This window comes from Entelurus aequoreus, linkage group LG28, assembly GCF_033978785.1.
Source record: "Entelurus aequoreus isolate RoL-2023_Sb linkage group LG28, RoL_Eaeq_v1.1, whole genome shotgun sequence".
Lineage (NCBI taxonomy): Eukaryota > Metazoa > Chordata > Actinopteri > Syngnathiformes > Syngnathidae > Entelurus > Entelurus aequoreus.
The window spans coordinates 15,167,299-15,194,039 of record NC_084758.1 but is presented as its reverse complement, the minus strand read 5'-3'; the positions used below and the strand labels follow the sequence as shown (position 1 = coordinate 15,194,039).

Below are 26,741 nucleotides of genomic sequence, written 5' to 3'. Positions count from 1 at the left end.
AATGAGTTTTAAGATGGGACTTAAATGCTTCTACTGAGGTAGCATCTCTAACTGTTACCGGGAGGGCATTCCAGAGTACTGGAGCCCGAATAGAAAACGCTCTATAGCCCGCAGACTTTTTTTTGGCTCTGGGAATCACTAATAAGCCGGAGTTCTTTGAACGCAGATTTCTTGTCGGGACATATGGTACAATACAATCGGCGAGATAGGCTGGAGCTAAACCGTGTAATATTTTATACGTAAGTAGTAAAACCTTAAAGTCGCATCTTAAGTGCACAGGAAGCCAGTGCAAGTGAGCCAGTATAGGCGTAATATGATCAAACTTTCTTGTTTTTGTCAAAAGCCTTGCAGCCGCATTTTGTACCAACTGTAATCTTTTAATGCTAGACATAGGGAGACCCGAAAATAATACGTTACAGTAATCGAGACGAGACGTAACGAACGCATGAATAATGATCTCAGCGTCGCTAGTGGACAAGATGGAACGAATTTTAGCGATATTACGGAGATGAAAGAAGGCCGTTTTAGTAACACTCTTAATGTGTGACTCAAACGAGAGAGTTGGGTCGAAGATAATACCCAGATTCTTTACCGAGTCTCCTTGTTTAATTGTTTGGTTGTCAAATGTTAAGGTGGTATTATTAAATAGATGTTGGTGTCTAGCAGGACCGATAATCAGCATTTCCGTTTTCTTAGCGTTGAGTTGCAAAAAGTTAGCGGACATCCATTGTTTAATTTCATTAAGACACGCCTCCAGCTGACTACAGTCCGGCGTGTTGGTCAGCTTTAAGGGCATGTAGAGTTGAGTGTCATCAGCATAACAGTGAAAGCTAACACCGTACTTGCGTATGATGTCACCCAGCGGCAGCATGTAAATACTAAAGAGTGCAGGGCCAAGAACCGAACCCTGGGGAACTCCGCACGTTACCTTGACATAGTCCGAGGTCACATTGTTATGGGAGACGCACTGCATCCTGTCAGTAAGATAAGAGTTAAACCAAGACAAGGCTAAGTCTGACATACCAATACGTGTTTTGATACGCTCTAATAAAATATTATGATCGACGGTATCGAAAGCGGCGCTAAGATCAAGAAGCAGCAACATAGATGACGCATCAGAATCCATCGTTAGCAATAGATCATTAGTCATTTTTGCGAGGGCTGTCTCCGTAGAGTGATTTGCCCTGAAACCGGATTGAAAAGGTTCACAGAGATTGTTAGTCACTAAGTGTTCATTTAGCTGCTGTGCAACAGTTTTTTCGAGAATTTTGGAAATAAACGGAAGGTGGGAGACCGGTCGGTAGTTTACCATGAGGTCAGGATCGAGGTTAGGTCTTTTGAGCAGAGGATGAATAACCGCTTTTTTGAATGCTAGGGGAACAGTGCCGGAGGAAAGTGATAAGTTTATAATATTTAACACTGATGGACCTAATAATACAAACAGTTCCTTGATAAGTTTCCCAGGAAGTGGGTCAAGTAAACATGTTGTTTGTTTTATCCCACTTACACGCTGTAATAAATCCTCTAATGTTATTTCATCAAAAATAGAGAGACTATTTTGGAGGGCAGTGTCCGTCGTATATACAGTCGTATTTGTGTTAATAGAGCCCAGTTGTAGCTGGGATGCGTTGTCTTTAATCTCCTTTCTAATGAGTTCAATTTTCTTATTAAAGAAATTCATAAAATCATCTGCCGAGTGGGTGGAGCTACTGGGAGGAGTCCCTTGTTGGGTTAGCGATGCTACTGTACTAAACAGAAATTTAGGATCGTTTTTGTTGAGGCGGATGAGATTTGAGTAGTATTTAGCTTTAGCTAAGGTAAGCATGCGTTTATAAGTTATTAAACTATCACTCCATGCTTGATGGAAAACCTCAAGTTTAGTCGCGCGCCATTTGCGTTCCAGTTTTCTACATGATAATTTATGAGCTCTAATTTCTTCTGTAAACCATGGGGTGCGCCTTTTAGGGGCCCTTTTTTGCTTTAGCGGTGCTATACTATCAATAATTTCGCGCAAGGCATCGTCAAAGTTGTTAGTGAGTTTATCAATAGAGCCGACATAATTTGGGAATGGTGCTATTACCGAAGGCAGTAGGTCAGCAAGAGTCATCGTTGTGGCAGCATTAATGTTGCGGCCGCTATAGCAGTTATTATTATTATTAGCTTGTTGACAAAGAGTCAAAACTTCAAATTTTATAAGGTAATGATCGGACATTACTTTAGTATATGGAAGTATCATAACTTTGGAGGTGGTGACACCCCTGACAAGCACTAGATCTATTGTATTACCGTTGCGATGCGTGGGTTCATGTATTATTTGTGTAAGACCACAGCTATCAATTATGGTTTGGAGCGCCACGCACTGAGGGTCCGATGGGGTATTCATATGGATATTAAAGTCCCCCATTATGATTATATTGTCGGCGTGCGTCACTAGATCAGCAACGAACTCTGAGAATTCACTGATAAAGTCCGAATAGGGCCCAGGGGGGCGGTAGATAACAGCCAGGTCGAGAGGTAGCGGTGTGACAGACCTCATAGTAAGCAACTCAAACGATTTATATTTATTATTTAGGTTAGGGGTAAGGTTGAAATTTTCATTGTATATTAGTGCGACACCCCCTCCCCTTTTAAGAGGGCGGGCAACATGCGCATTCGTATAGTTAGGAGGAGATGCCTCATTGAGCGCAAAAAATTCGTCCGGTTTGAGCCAGGTTTCGCTAAGACCAATGACGTTAAGATTGTTGTCTCTAATGACCTCATTAACCAATAACGCCTTGGGAGACAATGATCTTATGTTTAAAAAGCCCATATTATAGGTATTGGGCTGTTTTGACGAGTTTTTGTTAAGATTATCCGTAGTGGCAATATTAACAATGTTGCGTTTATTATGCGTAGTGCACTTTAAATAGTTTCGACCATATCTAGGAATTGATATGACGGGAATTTTCCGATTGTTTGCTTGGTGCTGCAATAGACTGGACATATCATAATTTGCCACCTCAGTAGAATGCATGTCCACCTCTGACACAGACACAACAGAAAAAACATTATGTGAATTGTGTATTATTCTAAGAGAATTGCTATGCGTACATGGATTATCCAGCCTGGCGCTGGCTAGTTCTAGCTTAACTGACTCCTCACCCGGACTAACAGACATTGTAATTGCCTGTGACCGGGCTTGCTCTAGTGTAGTCAGTCAAGTGAGACTTAAATAGTAGTCTATGTTTCTAGACAGGATGATGGCGCCTTCCTGGTTAGGGTGAAGGCCGTCTCTCATCAGCAAGCCTGGTTTGCCCCAGAAAGAGGGCCAGTTATCAATAAACGTTAGTCCCTGCTGCCTACAGTAGCTAGCCAACCACTTGTTAAGCGAGACTAATCTGCTATATCTCTCATCATTGCCTCTCGCAGGCAGGGGGCCAGAGACAATTACTCGATGCCTGGACATCTTTCTGGCGAGATCACAAGTCCTGGCTATGTTTCTCTTTGTAATCTCTGACTGTCTCATTCTAGTGTCATTGGAGCCAACGTGTACAACTATATACGCATAATTAGTGGTGCGATTAGCCTGTCGTACGTGTTTACTAGGCCTGTTGCGAGTTAGCTCCCTAAGATTAGCTTCAATGTCAGGTGCTCTGGCCCCGGGGATACACTTTATTGTGGCTGGTTTGCTAAGCTTTATGTTTCGGGTGATGGAGTCCCCTATAACTAAGGTGTGGTGCCCGGTAGACTGGGGTGTAGGACTAGCTAAAGAGCTAAATCTATTATGCGTCTCAACCGGTACACCGTAGCTTGTAGGCCGCTTAGGACTGCTACAAGCTGGGCTAGTTAGCTCGCTACAGCTAACGCTAGCAGATGTGTCCGCAACATCTAAAGTTACGACATTACTCTGCTCTAACTGGCGGACACGGCCCTCTAGCAGAGCCAACCTCTCCGTGAGTATGGTGCAAGACGCGCAGGAAGCCATTACTCACAGTGTTTTCTGTCACCGAGTGAAGTTCCTGCTGTCCTCAGGGAAGTGGTCGCGGTCTGTAGGAGTAGCTTCTTACTGACCGGCGCTGCCTTTCTCCGCGCTAGCTTAGCAGCTAGCTAGCTGAGGAAAGGGTGGTGGGACAGAGATCGGGTGATTTGCAAGTTAAATAGTACCACTAAAAATGTTTGAGAAGTGATAAAGAAAGCTGTAGAACAATTAAAAGCACACAGATAGAGCGCTACTTAGCTTTTTCGCAACAGCGAACAGACGGCGAGCAGTCACGCACGGAGTTTCTAAGCTAAAGCTAACTTTAGCTGCTAAAGTCTTAACAAGTTGCTTTGCTCCTCTGCCTCTGTCTCAGCACGCAGCATTGTCCCACCCATACAACCATCTGATTGGTACACACGCAGCATTGTCCCACCCATACAACCATCTGATTGGTACACACGCAGCATTGTCCCACCCACACAACCATCTGATTGGTACACACGAAGCATTATCAGCCAATCAGCAGTGCGTATTCATAGCGCATGTAGTCAGCGCTTCAGCGTCGAGCAGATAGGTGTTTAGCAGGTGAGCATCAGGCAGCGGACTCTCCCCAAATGATAATAAACACCTCCCAGTCAACTACTAGTAACATCACTATGAGCCCGTTGACCTACTAGAAACTTAAACTGCAGCTCAGCTCGCTCGCAGTCCTGGTTTGAGGTGAAGGCTAATTACCTCTCAGTTCCAGCCACATCGACCCCTTCTGAGCGCCTACTTTCAGCTGCTGGGAATATTGTAAACAAGAAAAGAAGCAAAGCAAGTAGACATGCTAACCTTTCTTCATTACAACTATTAGTCACTCACTGGAATGAGTAGAATTGGTTATTGTGTACTGTTGGACTGGATGTTTATTTTGCACATTTTAAAAGCAATACTTAATGTTTACAGTGCTCCAGAATATTTAGATTGGCACTTTTTTGTATTGGATGTTTATCTTTATTTTTGCACATTTTAGCAAATAAGCAATACTTTCACTTTTGTTGAAATGTTTACACTGTTGTTACAGAATATTTCGTTTTGCACTTTTTTGTATTGGATGTTTATCTTTATTTTTGCACATTTTAAAGCAAAATAAGCAATACTTTTACTTTTGAAATGCTTATACTTTTGCAGAATATTAAGATTTGCACTGGATGTTTACTTTTATATTTGCACATTAAAAAGCAAATAAGCTACTTTTAATTTTGTTAAATGTTAAAAGTTTTAAATGTTTACATTGTTACAGAATATTTTGTCATGTTGTTGTCAATGTTGACTGAGTGGCCATACTTTTTTTTAAATAAAATAAAAAATAATCGGTAAAAGGAAAAATAATCTATAGATGAATCAAAAAAATAATCTATAGATTAACAGATTAATCGAAAAAATAATCTATAGATTAATCGATAGAAAAATAATCGTTAGCTGCAGCCTTAGATCTAACATAATAGTATGAGAGTCCAGTCCATAGTGGATCTAAAATAATAGTGTGAGAGTGCAGTCCATACTGGATCGAGCATAATAGTGTGAGAGTCCAGTCCATAGTGGATCTAACATAATAGTGTGAGAGTCCAGTCCATAGTGGATCTAACATAATAGTGTGAGAGTCTAGTCCATAGTGGATCTAACAATAGTATGAGAGTCCAGTCCATAGTGGATCTAAAATAATAGTGTGAGACTGCAGTCCATACTGGATCGAGCATAATAGTGTGAGAGTCCAGTCCATAGTGGATCTAACATAATAGTGTGAGAGTCCAGTCCATAGTGGATCGAACATAGTAGTGTGAGAGTCCAGTCCATAGTGGATCTAACATAATAGTGTGAGAGTCCAGTCCATAGTGGATCCAACATAATAGTGTGAGAGTCCAGTCTATAGTGGATCTAACATAATAGTGTGGGAGTTCAGTCCATAGTGGATCCAACATAATAGTGTGAGAGTCCAGTCCAAAGTGGATCTAACATAATAGTGTGAGAGTCCAGTCCATAGTGGATCTAACATAATAGTGTGAGAGTCCAGTCCATAGTGGGGCCAACAGGAGATCATTTTGAGCGGAGACAGGTCAGCAGCGCAGAGACGTCCCCAACTGATGCACAGACGAGTGGTCCACCCTGGGTCCCGACTTTGGACAGCTGGCGCGTCATCTGTGGTCACCGAATCTGTGCCCCCTCTCTCCACGCAGGAGAGGGGGGCAGAGCAGTAAAGAAACGGCAGATCAACTGGTCTAAAAAGGGGGTCTATTTAAAGGCTAGAGTATACAAATTAGTTTTATGATGGGACTTAAATGCTTCTACTGAGGTAGCATCTCTAACTGTTACCGGGAGGGCATTTCATAGTACTGGAGCCCCAATAGAAAACGCTCTATAGCCCGTAGACTTTTTTGGGGCTCTGGGAATCACTAATAAGCCGGAGTTCTTTGAATGCAGATTTCTTGCCGGGACATATGGTACAATACAATCAGCAAGATAGGCTGGAGCTAGACCGTGTAGTATTTTATACGTAAGTAGTAAAACCTTAAAGTCACATCTTAAGTGCACAGGAAGCCAGTGCAGGTGAGCCAGTATAGGTATATATGTATATAAAGGTATATGCAGTATAGGCGTAATATGATCAAACTTTCTTGTTCTTGTCAAAAGTCTTTTAATGCTAGACATAGGGAGACCTGAAAATAATACCTTACAGTAATTGAGACGAGACGTAACGAACGCATGAATAATGATCTCAGCGTCGCTAGTGGACAAAATGGAACGAATTTTAGATATATTACGGAGATGAAAGAAGGCCGTTATAGTAACACTCTTAATGTGTGACTCAAACGAGAGAGTTGGGTGGAAGATAATACCCAGATTCTTTACCGAGTCGCCTTGTGTAATTGTTTGGTTGTCAAATGTTAAGGTGGTATTATTAAATAGGTGTCTGTGTTTAGCAGGACCGATAATCAGCATTTCCGTTTTCTTAGCGTTGAGTTGCAAAAAGTTCTTGAACTCGCCGTAGTTTGGTTTACATGTACAACTTTCTCTGACGCTGCCACAGATAGACGTGTTTTATACCTCTCCTTCTTTGTCTCATTTTGTCCACCAAACATTTTATGCTGTGCGTGAATGCACAAAGGTGAACTTTGTTGATGTTATTGACTTTCGTGGCGTGCTAATAAACCATGCTACTTAGGCTAGCTGTGTGTACATATTGCATTATTATGCCTCGTTTGTAGGTATATTTGAGTTAATTTATTTTCCTTTACTTATGTCCTCTGTGTATTTAATTTATATTTGCATGTGTCATGACACATTATCTGTATTTAATATTTGCTGCATTTCTGATTGTGTGCCATGTTGTTCCAGACCACAGCAAACGTTACCCAGCTTGAAAAGATTGTAATAAATCCATTAGAAGAAGACAGCCTGTCCTTTCCTTTAACTTGAACACACACATCGTATACCGTTGGCTGTTTTAAGCCAATCATTTCCAGGAGTTATCTAACCCTCTGAGAACACGTACTTAATGTGTTGCCTTCATTATAACACGTACATAAGGCTTTTGCCTTTTTGCGGCTCCATACAGATTTGTTTTTTGTATTTTTGGTCCAATATGGCTCTTTGAACATGATTTAGGCGTTTGTCTGGCCATGCTCTCTCTGATTGGTCAAAAGCCTGCCACACGATGACAGGGCGCCATGGTTGGGACTAACTCTGACACCCAGTTGTCCACACACGACTCTGACCCTGACATGAACATGGTGGTATCAGTGAGAGGGTCGTCAGTCCGCCTCAGTGTTTGTCTTCTCCTTCTTTCAGATCTGTAACTACCAGGGTCCGGCCCGCGTGGTGGTCCAGCTGGTGACGGCGCTCACCAACCCCCCTCAGCTGCACGCTCACAGTCTGGTGGGCAAACACTGCGACAATGGCGTGTGCATGATAGACGTTCCTGCCAAAGACTCCAACATAACGTACGTGGGCTCACACACACCAGAGATTGACCGATTTGGTTTGTTTTTCAGGGCCGATACCAATTATTATTACCATATTTTCCAGACCAGATTATAAGGCGCACTGCCGATGAATTGTCTATTTTCGATCTGTTTTCATCTATAAGGCGCACTGGATTATAGGGCGCATTAAAGGAGTCATATTATTATTTATTTTTTCCTAAATGTAAAACACTTCCTTGTGGTCTACATAACATGTAATGGTGGTTTTTTGGTCAAAATGTTGCATAGATGATGTTTTACAGATCATCTTCAAGCCGCTTTCTGACAATCTCTTCCGGATGCGCCGTTTTGTGGGCGGTCTTATTTACGTGGCTCACCTTCGGCAGCGTCTTCTCCCCGTCATCTTTGTTGTAGCGGTGTAGCGTGCAAGGACGGGAGTGGAAGAAGTGTCAAAAGATAGAGCTAACTGTTTTAATGACATTCTGACTTTACTTCAATCAATAACGGAGCAGCATCTTCTCATCCGCCGGAAATTTGCCCCGTGAAAAACCGTCCGACCGGAACTATCTAATAACTAAAGTTCTTTGGGTGAATAATGTAAACTCACTACACTGGTATGTTTTAACGCTTTCATGGCGAGTTTACTGACGGATATGAGTAAGAACTTTACACTACTTTATATTAGAAATGGCAACAGCGGAGGATGAATGTCCCATAACAAGAAGATAGAGAAAAAGAAGAAGCTTATCGACTACGATGTCGGCACGGACTACAAAGGCGGACGCGTGCAATTTTTCAGGATTTATGCAATACCCAAATACAGATCAGCAGGTACCAGAAGGTAAGAAAAGTTGCGTTTGCATAATATTACGAAACAAAACGGCAGATAATATGTCTTACCTTATACACACACCATAATAATACTCCTATGTTTAATGCGCCGACATTCCATCAAGCGGTGCGGCTTCCTAGCTTACCAAAGTCGTACTAAAACATTTTGATAGATTTTTGAGCGCCGTGTTTAATGTTCTATATTTTCAATGGAACATATAAAATGTTGGTGTTCTTTACTTGAGTCATATTACCATCATAGTGCAGTCTACACGTATCTCTTATGTTTGACTGCCATCTACTGGTCACACCTATCATTTCACCATGTACCAGATAAAATTGCATCAAGGTCGGTAAGCAAAACCAGAATTGTTCCGTACATTAGGAGCACCGGGTTATAAGGCGCACTGTCGAGTTTTGAGAGAAAAAAAAGGATTTTAAATACGCCTTATAGTCCGGAAAATACGGTAGTCAAGGAGGCAGATAACCCATATTTGGAGGCGATATTAATTTGCAGTAAAAGTTACTTAAATATGCATATAGTATACGTCAGTAAACAGCTGGAGAAGGCTTTTTTTTAACACATTTTTTTAGGAAACGTGGGACTAGTAGCGACATATGTCAATGTCGTGGTTAATTTAATAGCAAAAAACATCAAACACCTTTATTACGTGTGTCCAAAAGGAGCATCACAATTTGCATTTCAAAATATGGCAAAAATCTCCTGGGAAAATTTTTTAAAATATGGCTTTTTTCTACATCATAACAACATACCAAAGACTATAAAATTGGGACCCATTACCTCCCTGCTTGGCACTCAGCATCAAGGGTTGGAATTGGGGGTTAAGTCACCAAAAATTATTCCCGGGCGTGGCACCGCTGCTGCCCACTGCTCCCCTCACCTCCCAGGGGTGAGCAAGGGGATGGGTCAAATGCAGAGGACAAATTTCACCACACCTAGTGTGAGTGTGACAATCATTGGTACTTTAACTTTAACTTTACCTTTAATTTTTTAGCAATTTATGAATTGCTTAAAAAATAATTCATTATAAGGTTTCTTCGTGAGGAACCCTGAAATATTGCGAACATTTAAATAAAAATTCTGGGCTCCTTCACGTAGATCAGGGGTGTCAAACTCATTTTAGCTCAGGGGCCGCATGGAGGAAAATCTGTGCACACGCGGGCCGGACTATTAAAATCATGGCATTAAAACTAAAATAGAAAAACAACTTCAGATTGTTTTCTTTGTCTTACTTTGGCCAAAAATAGAACAAGCACATTCTGAAAATATTACAATAGAAATATAGAAAAAAATACCAGCAGCGGTTTAGATCCATGAAGGAAAAGAAGAAAGTAGGGATTTTTTGCAGATATCCGATATTCCGATATTGTCCAACTCTTAATTACCGATACCGATATCAACAGATACCGATATATACAGTCGTGGAATTAACACATTATTATGCCTAATTTGGACAACCAGGTATGGTGTAGATAAGGTCCTTTTTAAAAAAATTAATAAAATAAAATAAGATAAATTAATTAAAAACTATTTCTTGAATAAAAAAGAAAGTAAAACAATATAAAAACAGTTGCATAGAAACTAGTAATTAATGAAAATGAGTAAAATTAACTGTTAAAGGTTAGTACTATTAGTGGACCAGCAGCACGCACAATCATGTGTGCTTACGGACTGTATCCCTGCAGACGGTATTGATATATATTGATATATAATGTAAGAACCAGAATATTAATAACAGAAAGAAACAACCCTTTTGTGTGAATGGGGGAGGGAGGTTTTTTTTGGGTTGGTGCACTAATTGTAAGTGTATCTTGTGTTTTTTATGTTGATTTAATATAAATTTAAAAAAGGATACCAAAAATAAAAAAAACGATACCGATAATTTCCGATATTACATTTTAAAGCATTTATCTGCCGATATTATCGGACATCTCTAGAAGAAAGTGAATGAATGTTTAACTGAATAAATTTACATGTTCATAAAAATGTGTTTTCTTTTGTTTTCTTTTTTTCATGAATTAACATTTATGGCAACCTTTTTCCAAAACACAATATACAATGTGAGATATAACAGGATAATGCATACATTTATCATTTGTTTTCAAAACGGTTACAAAAAAGTGGGACCCCAAAAATTTACTGTGGGACCCTATTTTTATGACTTGATTGTGTCCCATCAATGAGAGTTATTTTTATTCTTGAATTAATTTTCCAAGAAAGCCTGATGTACGTCAAAATGCCAAATACGGATGTCTAACACACACACTGTTTGTGTGCTCAGATTTCCAAACTTGGGCATCCTGCACGTGACCAAGAAGAACGTGGCCAAGACTCTGGAGGGGCGCATGATTGAGGCCTTCAGGATGGGATACAACTTTGGAGTCTGCATCCACACTGACATCGATTCCCTGCAGGGGGAGGGCCGTGTCCCCCGTGAACTCAGCGGTCAGTTTGTGAGTGCGTGCGCATTAAGATGGCCGAGAAAGCTGCTCACGCGCACATGTGGTACACAGAGCATCAGTGCAGCTTGATCAGCAGCGTGGCGTCGCTCCAGGCCAAGGAGATGGACCTCAGCGTGGTGCGCCTCATGTTCACCGCCTTCCTCCCAGACAGCGACGGCGCTTTCACCCGGCGACTTGACCCGGTGGTGTCAGAAGCCATCTATGACAGCAGTGAGTCTAAACGCTGTGTGGAGCTTGACTTGCAAACATAGCTGATTGTGTGTGTGCGTGCATGAGGGTGTGTGTGTGGTCGACACTTTCATTTCCTCCTTCCTGCTGCTTGATTTCCTCTCTCTGACGCTATGAAATCACTTTCTTTTTTTTCTCCTTTTTTTGTATTTATTTATTGATTTTGCTTATGTTTTTATTTTATTTATTGTCATCACTTTTTTCTATTTAATATTTTTTTCTTTTACTTATTTTTTTCTTTTGTTTATTTTTTGGTCATCACTTTCTTTTTTTTCCTTTTTTTAATATTTATTAAAAAAAAATTTCAAGTTTATTGTTTATTGAGGATCCCCATTAGCCGACGCACAAACGCCAGGCTAGTCTTCCTGGGGTCCTTTTCAAAAGTTCACAGTAAAATAATAATACACAGATCCAGTTACAAAACATGCACAAATCCAATTACAAATAAAAGAAAGGGAAAAGAAAAATACAATTCTCAAAATAATTAAAAAAATAACAGTACACAGATCCAGTTACAAAACATACCTGCTTAGAGTGTCAGCCCTGAGATCGGTAGGTTGTGAGTTCAAACCCCGGCCGAGTCATACCAAACACTATAAAAATGGGACCCATTACCCTCCCTGCTTGGCACTCAGCATCAAGGGTTGAAATTGGGGGATTAAATCACCAAAACTATCCCCGGGCATGGCCACCGCTGCTGCTCACTGCTCCCCTCACCTCCCAGGGGGTGAGGGTGATGGGTCAAATGCAGAGGATAATCTCACCACACCTAGTGTTTGTGTGCCTATCATTGGTACTTTAACTTTAACATACACAAAACCAGTTACAATTAAAAAAAGGGAAAAGGGAAGTCATCACTTACTAAAGCTGTTACTACGGTTGTACGGTATACCGGTATTAGTAGAGTACTGCGATACTAATTAATCATATTCGGTACTATACCGCCTCTAAAAAGTCAATCAATCAATCAATCAATCAATGTTTATTTATATAGCCCTAAATCACAAGTGTCTCAAAGGGCTGTACAAGCCACAACGACATCCTCGGTACAGAGCCCACATACGGGCAAGGAAAACTCACCCCAGTGGGACGTCAATGTGAATGACTGTGAGAAACCTTGGTGAGGACCGCATATGTGGGTAACCCCCCCCCTCTAGGGGAGACCGAAAGCAATGGATGTCGAGTGGGTCTGACATAATATTGTGAAAGTCTAACACATCAGCGAGAGTCCAATCCATAGTGGGGCAAGCAGGAACCATCCCGAGTGGAGACGGGTCAGCAGCGTAGAGATGTCCCCATCTGATGAACAGGCTAGTGGTCCACTCCGGGTTTGGAGCAGAGTAGAAAAGAAAAGAAAAGAAACGGCAGATCAACTGGTCTAAACAGGGAGTCTATTTAAAGGCTAGAGTATACAACTGAGTTTTAAATGCTTCTACTGAGGTAGCATCTCTAACTTTTACCGGGAGGGCATTCCATAGTATTGGAGCCCGAATAGAAAACGCTCTATAGCCCGCAGACTTTTTTTGGGCTCTGGGAATCACTAATAAGCCGGAGTTCTTTGAACGCAGATTTCTTGCCGGGACATATGGTACAATACAATCGGCAAGATAGGCAGGAGCTTGACCGTGTAGTATTTTATACGTAAGTAGTAAAACCTTAAAGTCGCATCTTAGGTGCACAGGAAGCCAGTGCAAGTGAGCCAGTATAGGCGTAATATGATCAAACTTTCTTGTTTTTGTCAAAAGTCTAGCAGCCGCATTTTGTACCATCTGTAATCTTTTAATGCTAGACATAGGGAGGCCCGAAAATAAAACGTTACAGTAATCGAGACGAGATGTAACGAACGCATGGATAATGATCTCAGCATCGCTTGTGGACAAAATGGAACGAATTTTAGCGATATTACGGAGATGAAAGAAGGCCGTTTTAGTAACACTTTTAATGTGCGACTCAAACGAGAGAGTTGGGTCGAAGATAATACCCAGATTCTTTACAGAGTCACCTTGTTTAATTGTTTGGTTGTCAAATGTTAAGGTGGTATTTTTAAATAGATGTCGGTGTTGAGCAGGACCGATAATCAGCATTTCCGTTTTCTTAGCGTTGAGTTGCAAAAAGTTAGCGGACATCCATTGTTTAATTTCATTAAGACACGCCTCCAGCTGACTACAATCCGGCGTGTTGGTCAGCTTTAGGGGCATGTAGAGTTGGGTGTCATCAGCATAACAGTTAAAGCTAACACCGTATTTGCGTATGATGTCACCTAGCGGCAGCATGTAAATACTAAAGAGTGCAGGGCCAAGAACCGAACCCTGGGGAACTCCGCACGTTACCTTAACATAGTCCGAGGTCACATTGTTATGGGAGACACACTGCATCCTGTCAGTAAGATAAGAGTTAAACCAAGACAAGGCTAAGTCTGTCATCCCAATACGCGTTTTGATACGCTCTAATAAAATATTATGATCAACAGTATCGAAAGCGGCGCTAAGATCAAGAAGCAGCAACATAGATGAAGCATCAGAATCCATCGTTAGCAATAGATCATTAGTCATTTTTGCGAGGGCTGTCTCCGTAGAGTGATTTGCCCTGAAACCGGATTGAAAAGGTTCACAGAGATTGTTAGACGCTAAGTGTTCATTTAGCTGCTGTGCTACAATTTTTTCGAGGATTTTCGAGATAAACGGAAGGTGGGACACTGGCCGGTAGTTTACCAGGAGATCAGGATCGAGGTTAGGTCTTTTGAGTAGAGGATGAATAACCGCTTTTTTGAATGCTAGGGGAACAGTACCAGAGGAAAGTGATACGTTTATAATATTTAACACTGATGGACTTAATAATACAAAAAGCTCCTTGATAAGTTTCCCAGGAATTGGGTCAAGTAAACATGTTGTTTGTTTTGTCCCATTTACACATTTTGACAATTCCTCCAATGTTATTTCATCAAAGAGAGAGAAACTATTTTGAAGGGCAGTGTCCGTCGTATATACAGTCGTATTTGTGTTAATAGAACCCAGTTGTAGCTGAGATGCATTGTCTTTAATCTCTTTTCTAATGACTTCAATTTTCTTATTAAAGAAATTCATAAAGTCATCTGCTGAGTGGGTAGAGCTACTGGGAGAAGTCCCTTGTTGGGTTAGCGATGCTACCGTACTAAACAGAAATTTAGGATCATTTTTGTTGAGGTGGATGAGATTTGAGTAATATTTAGCTTTAGCTGAGGTAAGCATGCGTTTATAAGTTATTAAACTATCACTCCATGCTTGATGGAAAACCTCAAGTTTAGTCGCACGCCATTTGCGTTCCAGCTTTCTACATGATAATTTCTGGGCTTTAGTTTCTTCTGTAAACCATGGGGTACGCCTTTTAGGGGCCCTTTTTAGCTTTAGCGGTGCTACAATATCAATGGTGTCGCGCAGGGCGTCATTAAAGTTGTTAGTGAGGTTATCAATAGAGCCCACATAATTTGGGAATGGTGCCATTACCGAAGGCAGTAGGTCAGTAAGAGTCGTCGTTGTGGCAGCATTAATGTTGCGGGTGCTATAGTAGTTATTATTATTATTATTAGTTTGTTGACAATGACTCAGAACTTCGAATTTTATAAGGTAATGGTCGGACATTACTTTAGTGTACGGGAGTATCGTAACTTTAGAGGTGGTGACACCCCTGACAAGCACTAGAGCTATCGTATTACCGTTGCGATACGTGGGTTCATTTATTATTTGTGTAAGACCACAGCTATCAATTATAGTCTGGAGCGCCACGCATGGAGGGTCCGATAGGGTATTCATATGGATATTAAAGTCCCCCATTATGATTATATTGTCGGCGTGCGTCACTAGATCGGCAACAAACTGAGAATTCACTGATGAAGTCCGAATAGGGCCCAGGGGTGCTCACACCCAGGCTGGAGTGCAGCATGTCCCGCCGCGTTCCAGCCGAGCCCGGGGGTGCCAGCAGGCACCCAGCGTGGCCAGGGCGCACCCAGCAAAGTCACAGGGGAAGTGGGGTAGATAACAGCCAGGTGGAGAGGCAGCGGTGTGACAAACCTCAAAGTGAGCACCTCAAACGAGTAAGATTTATTATTTAGGTTAGGTGTAAGATTATAGTTTTCATTGTATATTAGTGCGACACCCCCTCCCCTTTTAAGAGGTCTGGCAACATGTGTATTGGTATAGCCAGGAGGAGATGCTTCATTTAGCGCAAAAAAATCGTCTGGTTTGAGCCAGGTCTCGGCGAGACCAACGACGTCAAGTTTGTTGTCTCTAATGACTTCATTAACTAATAACGTTTTGGAAGATAATGATCTTATGTTTAAAAAGCCCATATTATAGGTAGTGGGCTGTTTTGAGGATTGTTTGTTGAAATTATCCGAAGTAGCAATATTAATAATGTTGCGTTTATTATGCGTATTGCACTTTAAATAGTTTCGACCATATCTAGGAATTGATACGACGGGGATATTCAGATTGTTTGCTTGATGTTGCGATAAACTGAACGCATCATAGTTAGCTACCTCAGTACAATGTATGTCTGCCTCTGACACGGTCACAAAAGAAAAAACATTATGTGAGTTGTGTTTTATTCTAAGAGAATTGCTATGTGTGCAGGGATTATCCAGCCTGACGCCGGCTATTTCTAGTTTAAATGGCTTCTTACCCGGAGACTCCACGTTTCTTTGGTTAGCTTTTCTCTTTGTTGTTAGCCCAGCTCGGCATCCCCGCTTCCGCTTCCGCTCGCACCGCCTATGTCGTCTCCATTGGCGGTCACCGCTAGCACTTGACTCCGCTGCTACAAAGGCCGCTCGATGTAGCCCACGAAGTATTCCCATGCTAGCGAGGAGGTCCACCGTACATGCATCTTTCAGTCTATAACGACCCGATCCATCCACATCCAGAATTGTCTGTCGGTCGTATGTGATCACAGAGTGTTCACGCTTTGAGCCAGCCATGAAATTGACAGAAATGACGGGTGTTTTTTGCCAAATCGCTCTACACTCCCAAGAGCGTTAGCAGAGCCGCAGCATCGCCATCGCCATGCGCCGCTCGAAAAGTACCGTTTATATGTTTTTAGATTTATAAACTCAGTAAATATATCCCTGGACACATGAAGACTTTGAATGTGACCAATGTATGATCCTGTAACTACTTGGTATCGGATCCATACCCAAATTTGTGGTATCATCCAAATCTAATGGAAAGCATTCAAACAGAAGAATAAGTGATTATTACATTTTAACAGAAGTGTAGATAGAACATGTTAAAAGAGAAAGTAAGCAGATATTAACAGTAAATGAATAAGTGGATTAATAATTCATTTTCTACCACTTGTCTTTCATAATGTTGACAAAATAATAGAATGATAAATGACACAATATGTTACTGCATATGTCAACAGACTAATTAGGAGCCTTTGTTTGTTTACTTACTACTAAAAGACAAGTTGTCGAGTATGTTCAATATTTTATTTAAGGACAAACTAGCAATAAGAAACGTATGTTTAATGTACCCTAAGATTTTTTGGTTAAAATAAAGCCAATAATGACATTTTTTGTGGTCCCCTTTATTTAGAAAAGTATCGAAATACATTCTGGTACCGGTACCAAAATATTGGTATTGGGACACAGTGTTTCTCATAAACTGCCAAGATACCTGTGGCGGTGGGGGCGTGGCTATGGGCGTGGTCACCATGACATCATCGATTATTTGCATAGTTTACTACAATGATATGATTTTCTCTAAAAAGGCTCAAAAAATGTATACTTACTAATTAATAATAACAGTTTTGTTTTAGACGTCCATCCATCCATCCATCCATCCATCTATTTTACAATATAATTACAACACTTTATGTACATATTTATATACAGATTTGAACAATAAGTTATTCACTGAAATATATTTATTAATTGTGGTTCTTACAAAAAATATATCTTATACAAATATAAAAGCTAAAATGTCTCTTAAAGCTCTGCCCCTTTAATTAGTGCATACTAAATAATTTAACTTTAGCCTACTACTACAACCATATTATTTACCAGCAACATAAAGTGAAACAGAGGCAGAGGTGTCCTGCCACAGTCAGTAACAAATAAACAGAAAACAGTAGTGGTGGTAGATAGACACAAAGCTTCATCAAACATCTGATCCACTGAACAAAGAGCTCCAAAAATCTTGATCCTACACTTCTCTTATGTAAAGTAAATCTGAACAGCCGATATGGGCATCTACATCAACTATATGATTTGCCTGAGAAGCTAAACAGGACACAAAAAAAAAATTATTATTATTATTATTTTTATTTTTTTTGTGGCGGCGTTAATTCTTTCATGGCGGGCCGCCACAAATAAATGAATGTGTGGGAAACACTGGGACAACACTAGCTGTTACCATAGCAACATGCCGCTGATATTTAATGTGATATTTTGGACTGGCACGGTGGTTTGCCGGCAGGTGATGTTTTGACCTGTCCCCCTCCACTCCCCCCAGAGGCTCCAAATGCTTCCAACCTGAAGATCGTCAGGATGGACCGGACCGCCGGCTGCGTGAGCGGAGGCGAGGAAGTCTACCTTCTGTGTGACAAAGTCCAGAAAGGTCAGGGGACCCCTCCCCTCCTCTTACTCCCCAAAAGCAGTCTCATCGTGTGTGTCATGTGACCGGAGTGCAAGACGTGTGTGTTGACAGATGACATCCAGGTGCGCTTCTACGAAGAAGACGACTCGGGCGTCACCTGGGAGGCCCTGGGAGACTTCTCCCCTACTGACGTGCACAGACAGGTCAGTACCCAACCCCCTCCCCCACTCCGTACCACCGTGTAGGGCGTTACTACGGCGACGTGTTGTCCGTCCTCAGTTCGCCATCGTCTTCAAGACTCCGAAGTATCGAGACCAGAACCTGAAGAGGGCCACGTCTGTGTTTGTCCAGTTGAAGAGGAAATCGGACAACGAGACCAGCGAACCCAAACCTTTCACCTACCACCCTCAGATCATAGGTACGCTGCCGTCACAAGCTTTATAACAGGGCTGTCCAAAGTGTGGCGCGGGGGCCATTTGTGGCCCGCAACACGTTTTGTAATGGCCCGTGGCACATTTAAAAAACACTGTTACTAAAAAAAACACTCACTAAAAACATAAAAAGTCAAACAAAAGAGCAAATGTAACAACAAAAAGTTGAAATGTTGACGCTAATAGCACAAAGCTAACATTCAGGCAGTTTTCTCTTTAATCCTCCAAGGTATATAAGGGACTTTTTCATTTTTTGAGGTCAATTTATAGACTTAGACCAGTGGTTCTTAACCTTGTTGGAGGTACCGAACCCCACCGGTTTCATATGCGCATTCACCGAACCCTTCTTTAGTGAAAAATATATATATATTTATTTTCAAATTCAAGGCAAAGTTATGTTTTTTTTACTGGTGCTCAAAATTAACCATGCATGAACATCACCTTGTTCAAAGAACAAAACCAACACAGTACATGAACTCACAACAAATTACACACCTGAAAACCAGTGTGTCTTCTGCTGTTGCCGTATCCATAGTACGACGATAGGGAGAAGTTTTTATTTACCCGATGAGTCGGGTGTGTCTTGACCTCCGCGGCGGAGGCTCCACCGAACCCCTGAGGCCCACTCACCGAACCCCTAGGGTTCGATCGAACCCAGGTTAAGAACCACTGACTTAGACTTAGACAAACTTAATTGATCCACTAGGGAAATTGTTCCACACAGTAACTCAGTTACAAAGGATGGAAAGGGTAAGGATGGAAAGGATAATGCACACTAGGGCACAAAAAGAGGGCGAAAACAAAAGGTATAAAGTAGACTAAAAATGTACCATAGTAGCAATATAAAATATAACATATGTAATATTTACATATTATATATATAGTATAAAATATATACTAATATATTATATTATTATATTTTATTTTATCCTCTATTTTTGGCTCTATCTTTATTACTCTAAATCGAATGATTCTTTTATGTTTAAATTTTAATATTTTCATGTTAAATATTTTAATTTATCAACAAAACACTCTGAAATAATTTTAGCCCAATAAAGTAGTTCAGTGATTTTCAAACTTTTTCTACCAAGTACCACCTCAGAAAACTCTTGGCTCTCCAATTACCACCATTAAAATACAGTAGCGTAGTAGGCCTAAGTATTCATTAAAAACACCTCACAGGTTTTAACAAATATATTTTTGGCCACTGTAACATTACACAGTTTGAACAGTAACACTGTGTAACACGGAATATAGGACAATAAAACACTGTACTTCCATCAGGTGATTCTTTGGCTTACCACTAGATGGAGCCCGCATACCACTAGTGGTACACGTACCACAGTTGGAGAATATCTGGAGTAGTAAAGGACAAAAAAAAACGTGTATAAAAACCTTTTGGATTCATATAAATGGTAAATGGGTTATACTTGTATAGCGCTTTTCTACCTTCAAGGTACTCAAAGCTCTTTTGACACTATTTCCACATTCACCCATTCACACACACATTCACACACTGATGGCGGGAGCTGCCATGCAATGCCCTAACCACGACCCATCAGGAGCAAGGGTGAAGTGTCTTGCTCAAGGACACAATGGACGTGACGAGGTTGGTAGAAGGTGGGGATTGAACCAGGAACCCTCAAGTTGCTGGCACAGCCACTCTCCCAACCGCGCCACGCCGTCAACTTTTTTTTTTTTGCTCAACTGATCAACTTCAACAATGTCATGTTTTTTATTTTATTTGAACCCTTTGAATTGCCATTTAATCCAATGATGTATGTTTATTTGGAAAAAAATAGCATAACATGAGTTATCCTCCTGATAATAAATGTTAAAGGGCTGAAAGACTGGTGCAAAGTTTATGCTTTAATATAGACAAGATTAATAATAAACATTTATTTTGTTGCATTAAGGTTTTTGAGGGGTCAGATTCCAAACTTTTTAGCTTTTTAGTACCGATATGGGTGTTTATTCTGACCAAGCAAACAAGTGTTTGCATGTTGAGATCACCAAATGTTGTGCTATTGTATTACTAATATTATGTACAAAATTCAAAACCATGAGTGAAGTTGTCACGTTGTGTAAATGGTAAATAAAAACAAAATACAAAGATTTGCAAATCCTTTTCAACTTATATTCAATTGAATAGACTGCAAAGACAAGATACTTAACGTTCGAACTGGAAGACTTTTTTTTTTGTGCAAATATTAGCTCACTTGGAATTGGATGCCCGCAACATGTTTCAAAAAAGCTGGCACAAGTAGCAAAAAAGACTGAGAAAGTTGAGGAATGCTCATCAAACACTTACTTGGAACATCCCACAGGGGAACAGGCTAATTGGGAACAGGTGGGTGCCATGATTGGGTATAAAAGCAGCTTCCATGAAATGCTCAGTCATTCACCAACAATGATGGGGTGAGGTTCACCACTTTGTGAACAAAATGCGTGAGAAAATTGTCCAACAGTTTAAGAACAACATTTGTCAACCAGTTATTGCAAGGGATTTAGGGATTTCACCATCTACGGTCCGTAATATCATCAAAAGGTTCAGAGAATCTGGAGAAATCACTGCACGTAAGCAGCAAGGCTGAAAACCAACATTGAATGCCCGTGACCTTCGATTCCTCAGGCAGTACTGCATAAAAAAACGACAAAAAGATATCACCACATGGGCTCAGGAACACTTCAGAAAAACACTGTCATTAACTACAGTTGGTCGCTGTTGCTGTACATCTGTAAGTGCAAGTTAAAACTCTCCAATGCAAAGCGAAAGCCATATATCAACAACACCCAGAAACGCAGCCGGCTTCGCTGGGCCCGAGCTCATCCAAGATGGACTGATGCAAAGTGGAAAAGTGTTCTGTGGTCTGACGAGTCCACATTTCAAATTATTTTTGGAAACTGTGGACGTCGTGTCCTCCGGAACAAAGAGGAAAAGAACCATCCAGATTGTTATAGGCCAGGGGTCGGCAACCTTTACCACTCAAAGAGCCATTTTGGCAAGTTTCACAAATTAAAGAAAGTGATCGGAGCCACAAAAAAAAATTTACAATTTAAAATGAAAAACACCGCATACAGAGCTTAAATGCTTTGTGCTATATTAACCAGGGGTCTCCGACACACGCACCGGCACGCACCTTAAAGGCCTACTGAAATGAATTTTTTTTATTTAAACGGGGATAGCAGATCTATTCTATGTGTCATACTTGATCATTTTGCGATATTGCCATATTTTTGCTGAAAGGATTTAGTATAGAACAACAACGATAAAGATTGCAACTTTTGGTATCTGATAAAAAAAAGGCTTGCCCCTACCGGAAGTAGCGTGACGTAGTCAGTTGAACATATACGCAAAGTTCCCTATTGTTTACAATGATGGCCGCATGAAGTGAGAGAGATTCGGACCGAGAAAGTGACAATTTCCCCATTAATTTGAGCGAGGATGAAAGATTTGTGGATGAGTAAAGTGCAAGTGAAGGACTAGTGGGGAGTTGAAGCTATTCAGATAGGGAAGATGCTGTGAGAGCCGGGGGTGACCTGATATTCAGCTGGGAATGACTACAACAGTAAATAAACACAAGACATATATATACTCTATTAGCCACAACACAACCAGGCTTATATTTAATATGCCACAAATTAATCCTGCATAAAAACACCTGCGTGTTTGTTACGCTAGCTCCTAGCTCCTCTGCTAGCTCCTAGCTCCATAGAACACGCCAATACAATTCAAACACCTGATCAACACACACAATCACTCAGCCCAAAAGACCGTTCACCTAACCCAAGGTTCATAAAGCTTATATATTTTTAAAAAGTTACGTACATACGCAAAAAAAAGTTGCGCACATACGGTGAAGCGATCAAATGTTTAGAAGCCAAAGCTGCATACTCACAGTAGCACGTCTGCGTCTTTGTCATCCAAATCAAAGTAATCCTGGTAAGAGTCTGTGTTGTCCCAGTTCTCTACAGGCGTCTGTGTATCAAAGTCAAAAGTCCTCCTGGTTAGAGTCTCTGTTATCCGAGTTCTTCCATCTTGACTGCATCTTCCGGGAATGTAAACAAAGAAGCGCCGGCTGTGTACTGTTGTTGCTGACTACGTTCGAAAAATACGTCCATTTCGCACCGACAACTTTCTTCTTTGCTTGCTCAGCTTCCTTCTCCATAATGCAATGAACATGATTGCAACAGATTCACGAACACAGATGTCCAGAATACTGTGGAATAATGAAATGAAAACAGAGCTTTTTCGTATTGGCTTCAATGTGGAAGGCATACCCGTGTTCGCCGGTCTACGTCACACGCATACGTCATCCTCAGAGGCGTTTCGAACCGGAAGTTTAGCGGCAAATTTAAAATGTCACTTTATAAGTTAACCCGGCCGTATTGGCATGTGTTATAATGTTAAGATTTCATCATTGATATATAAACTATCAGACTGCGTGGTCGGTAGTAGTGGGTTTCAGTAGGCCTTTAATGTGGACATTTGATGTTAGTGCAGCCCGCGAGTTTTGAACGAATGACACTTGATGGCGTCATACTTGCCAATCCTCTCATTTTTCCCGGGAGACTCCCAAATATCAGAGCGTGATGACACTGCATTTGGCGCCCTCTACAGGCTGGCCTAACAGTGTACCTGCTTGACCACACGTAGAATGCAATTTCAGCTTGTTCACGTAAGTGACAGCAAGGCGTACTACCTCAGCAACCGCACATCTTACACTGACGGTACCAATACCCAGAATCCCATGCAGCACTAACTCTTCCGTACTAGGTCAGCAGCCACACATCTTACACTGACGGTACCAATACACATCTTACACTGATGGTACCAATACACATCTTACACTGACGGTACCAATACACATCTTACACTGACGGTACCAATACCCAGAATCCCATGCAGCACTAACTCTTCCGCTCAACCAACGCAAGGAGAGGGGGGGGGGGGGTTGATGTGTGGGGGGGTTGTGGTAGCGGGGGTGTATAATCTAGACCGGAAGAGTTAGGGCTGCATGGGATTCTGGGTAATGGTTGTGTTGTGTTTATGTTGTGTTACAGTGCAGATGTTCTCCAGAAATGTGTTTTTCATTCTTTTTTGGTGTGGGTTCACAGTGTGGCGCATATTTGTAACGTAACAATGTTAAAGTTGTTTGATACGGCTACCGTCAGTGTAAGCTGTGTGGCTGATGAGTAAGTATGCTTTGCTGTCTCCTGTGTGTGCAAGTAATAACAACATGCAACATGTGGCTGGACTGGCACGCTGTATGTAAATGCTATAGAGGACAGTTACTGCAGTGCAATTAGTGCACGCCCTTTATTTAGTATTTATAGTCTAAATAGGATTATTTTTTCCCTGGGAGTTATCTAGGAGAGACACTGAGATTCATAAGTCTCCTGGGAAAATCGGGGGGGTCGGCATGTATGTAGCTGAGCCGCATCAGAGTGGTCAAAGAGCCGCATGCGGCTCCGGAGCCGCGGGTTGCCGAACCCTGTTATAGGCGCAAAGTTCAAAAGCCAGCATGTGTGATGGTATGGGGGTGTATTAGTGCCCAAGGCATGGGTAACTTACACATCTGTGAAGGCACCATTAATGCTGAAAGGTACATACAGGTTTGGAGCAACATATGTTGCCATCCAAGCTACGTTATCATGGACGCCCCTGCTTATTTCAGCAAGACAATGCCAAGCCACGTGTTACAACAGTGTGGCTTCATAGTTAAAGAGTGCGGGTACTAGACTGGCCTGCCTGTAGTCCAGACCTGTCTCCCATTGAAAATGTGTGGCGCATTATGAAGCCTAAAATACCACAACGGAGACCCCCGGACTGTTTAACAACTTAAGCTGTACATCAAGCAAGAATGGGAAAGAATTCCACCTGAAAAGCTTCCAAATTTGGTCGTCTCAGTTTCCAAAATTACTGAGTGTTGTTAAAAGGAAAGGCCATGTAACACAGTGGTAAAAATGCCCGTGACAACTTTTTGCAACGTGTTGCTGCCATTAAATTCTAAGTTAAAGATTATTTGCAAAAAAAAAAAAAGTTTCTTATTTCAAACATTAAATATCTTGTCTTTGCAGTTTATTCAATTGAATATAAGTTGAAAAGGATTTACAAATCATTGTATTTTGTTTTTATTTACGATTTACACAACGTGCCACCTTCACTGGTTTTGGGTTTTGTAAAATGGCAGCAGTCAGTAGAAAAAGTTTGGACACCCCTGATCTAGAACCTCATGGAAACGAGGAGAACTCAGAGAGTATGTGTGTGTTTAGACAAAGAGGAAGTGCAGAGGAAACGTCAGAAGACGTTGCCAAACTTCCAGGACTTCAGCGGCCATGGAGGAGGATCAGGAACAGGGGGAGGTCTATACCGAGGAGGAGGAGGAGGTCCATCAGCAGGGGGAGGTCCAGGCTCTGCTGGTGGAGGTAACACCTGCCGAGTCACTGGAGACGTGTCCCATTAGGATAAACCAAGTGTTTGTCTGTTTTTTTTTTTGCGTCTAGCAGCTTACTTCCAGGGCTACTCCACTTTTAACTACGGAAGAGGAGCTGGAGGTGGAGCCTGTCCCACCGGATACTCCACTGGTCTTGGAGGAGGCGGAGTCAAACAGGGTGAGATACGTGCTGAACATCACACGGGCCTGTAAAGTGCGATCCTTTCACTCGCCTAAAAATATAATGTGCGAGTAAAAAAAACAAAAAGGCAGGGAAAGGAGGAGGCAAAAATGCCAGTAAAGAAAAAGAACAAATGTCAGCAGACTATCGCAGTTATACTTCCTGCTTCCACTACTAGTGATCAGACTAGTGATGGTACCACACAACACTCCTGTCTCCTCTACTGTTTATACTGATGTATAAACTGATGCAAAATCATTTCCTTTACCTTCTGTATCTTCATCCCACAAAAAAGTAACTCAGGTGTGTCAAACTCATTTTAGCTCAGGGGCCACATGGAAGAAAAACTACTCCCACCAGTGCCTGACTGGTAAACATCAAGGCATAAAAACTAAAAATTACGACAACTTCAGATTGTTTTCTCTGTTTTACTTTGGCCCAAAATAGAACAAGCACATTTGTCAAATGTACACATCACAAACAATCTTCTTGACAAAACACTTCAAGTTAGTTGAAAATTCTGAGTAAAGAATTGGTGTGGTTGCAAAAACCACATGAGGAACATAATGAACTTGGACTTTGTCTCAGTGTTTCTGCAAAGCCATTACACTTTAAGTTACAGCCCATCTTCCATTGACCAAAATAAATAATAAGTTAAAACTCTTCAAGGTATCAAATACCTCATTTGTCATTTCCACATATTAATCCTGTGCTAACTCAACAAACTGAAGTATAAACTATTCCAGAGGGTTGAGTTACGCTTGGGGCGGTATAGCTCGGTTGGTGAGTGGCCGTGCCAGCAACTTGAGGGTTCCAGGTTCGATCCCCGCTTCCGCCATCCTAGTCACTGCCGTTGTGTCCTTGGGCAAGACACTTTACCCACCTGCTCACAGTGCCACCCACACTGATTTAAATCTAACTTAAATCAGAATCAGAATCAGAATAGTTTTATTGCCATTGTTTGAGAACGGGTTCACAAACTAGGAATTTTTCTTGGTGCAAACGTTAAGTTAAAGTTAAAGTTAAAGTACCAATGATTGTCACACACACACTAGGTGTGGTGAAATTTGTCCTCTGCATTTGACCCATCCCCTTGATCACCCCCTGGGAGGTGAGGGGAGCAGTGGGCAGCAGCGTAGCCGCGCCCGGGAATCATTTTTGGTGATTTAACCCCCAATTCCAACCCTTGATGCTGAGTGCCAAGCAGGGAGGTAATGGGTCCCATTTTTATAGTCTTTGGTATGACCCGGCCGGGGTTTGAACTCACAACCTACCGATCTCAGGGCGGACACTCTAGCCACTAGGTGCGACATAAAACACATATAACACATATTTGGTAATAAAAAGAGCTGTGACTGAGCTATCAGATAGACTTTGAAGGAATTCAAGGAGCTGCTGTTAGGAGTTATTGTTCATTTGCCTGATGGCCGAGGGGAAAAAACTGTTCAGGTGGCGGGAGGTGTGGGTCTGGATGGAGCGTAGTCTCCTGCCTGAGGGGAGAGGGGAGAATAGTTTGTGTCCAAGGTGAGAAGAGTCAGCTGTGATCCGACCCACACGCCTCCTGGTCCTGGAGGAGAACAAGTCCTGGAGGGATGGGAGCTTGCAGCCAATCACCTTCTCAGCAGCACGTACGATGCGCTGCAGTCTATGCTTATCC

The 26,741-nt window shown here is 41.5% G+C and overlaps 1 protein-coding gene across 2 annotated transcripts in view; it reads left to right on the top strand.

Moving 5' to 3' along the window:
• The window catches only part of nfkb1 (nuclear factor of kappa light polypeptide gene enhancer in B-cells 1), a 68,364-nt gene that overhangs the window by 26,751 nt on the left and 14,872 nt on the right, over positions 1-26,741 (top strand). The window contains exons 6-13 of one of the 2 annotated variants that reach the window (XM_062040046.1): positions 7,790-7,941; positions 11,058-11,221; positions 11,290-11,448; positions 17,952-18,056; positions 18,147-18,238; positions 18,315-18,453; positions 24,743-24,895; positions 24,977-25,081. In XM_062040046.1, the coding sequence (XP_061896030.1) occupies positions 7,790-7,941; positions 11,058-11,221; positions 11,290-11,448; positions 17,952-18,056; positions 18,147-18,238; positions 18,315-18,453; positions 24,743-24,895; positions 24,977-25,081 (1,069 nt within the window). Of the gene's footprint in view, positions 1-7,789; positions 7,942-11,057; positions 11,222-11,289; positions 11,449-17,951; positions 18,057-18,146; positions 18,239-18,314; positions 18,454-24,742; positions 24,896-24,973; positions 25,082-26,741 lie in introns of both variants that reach the window. The other variant, XM_062040045.1, reaches the window with a different exon arrangement.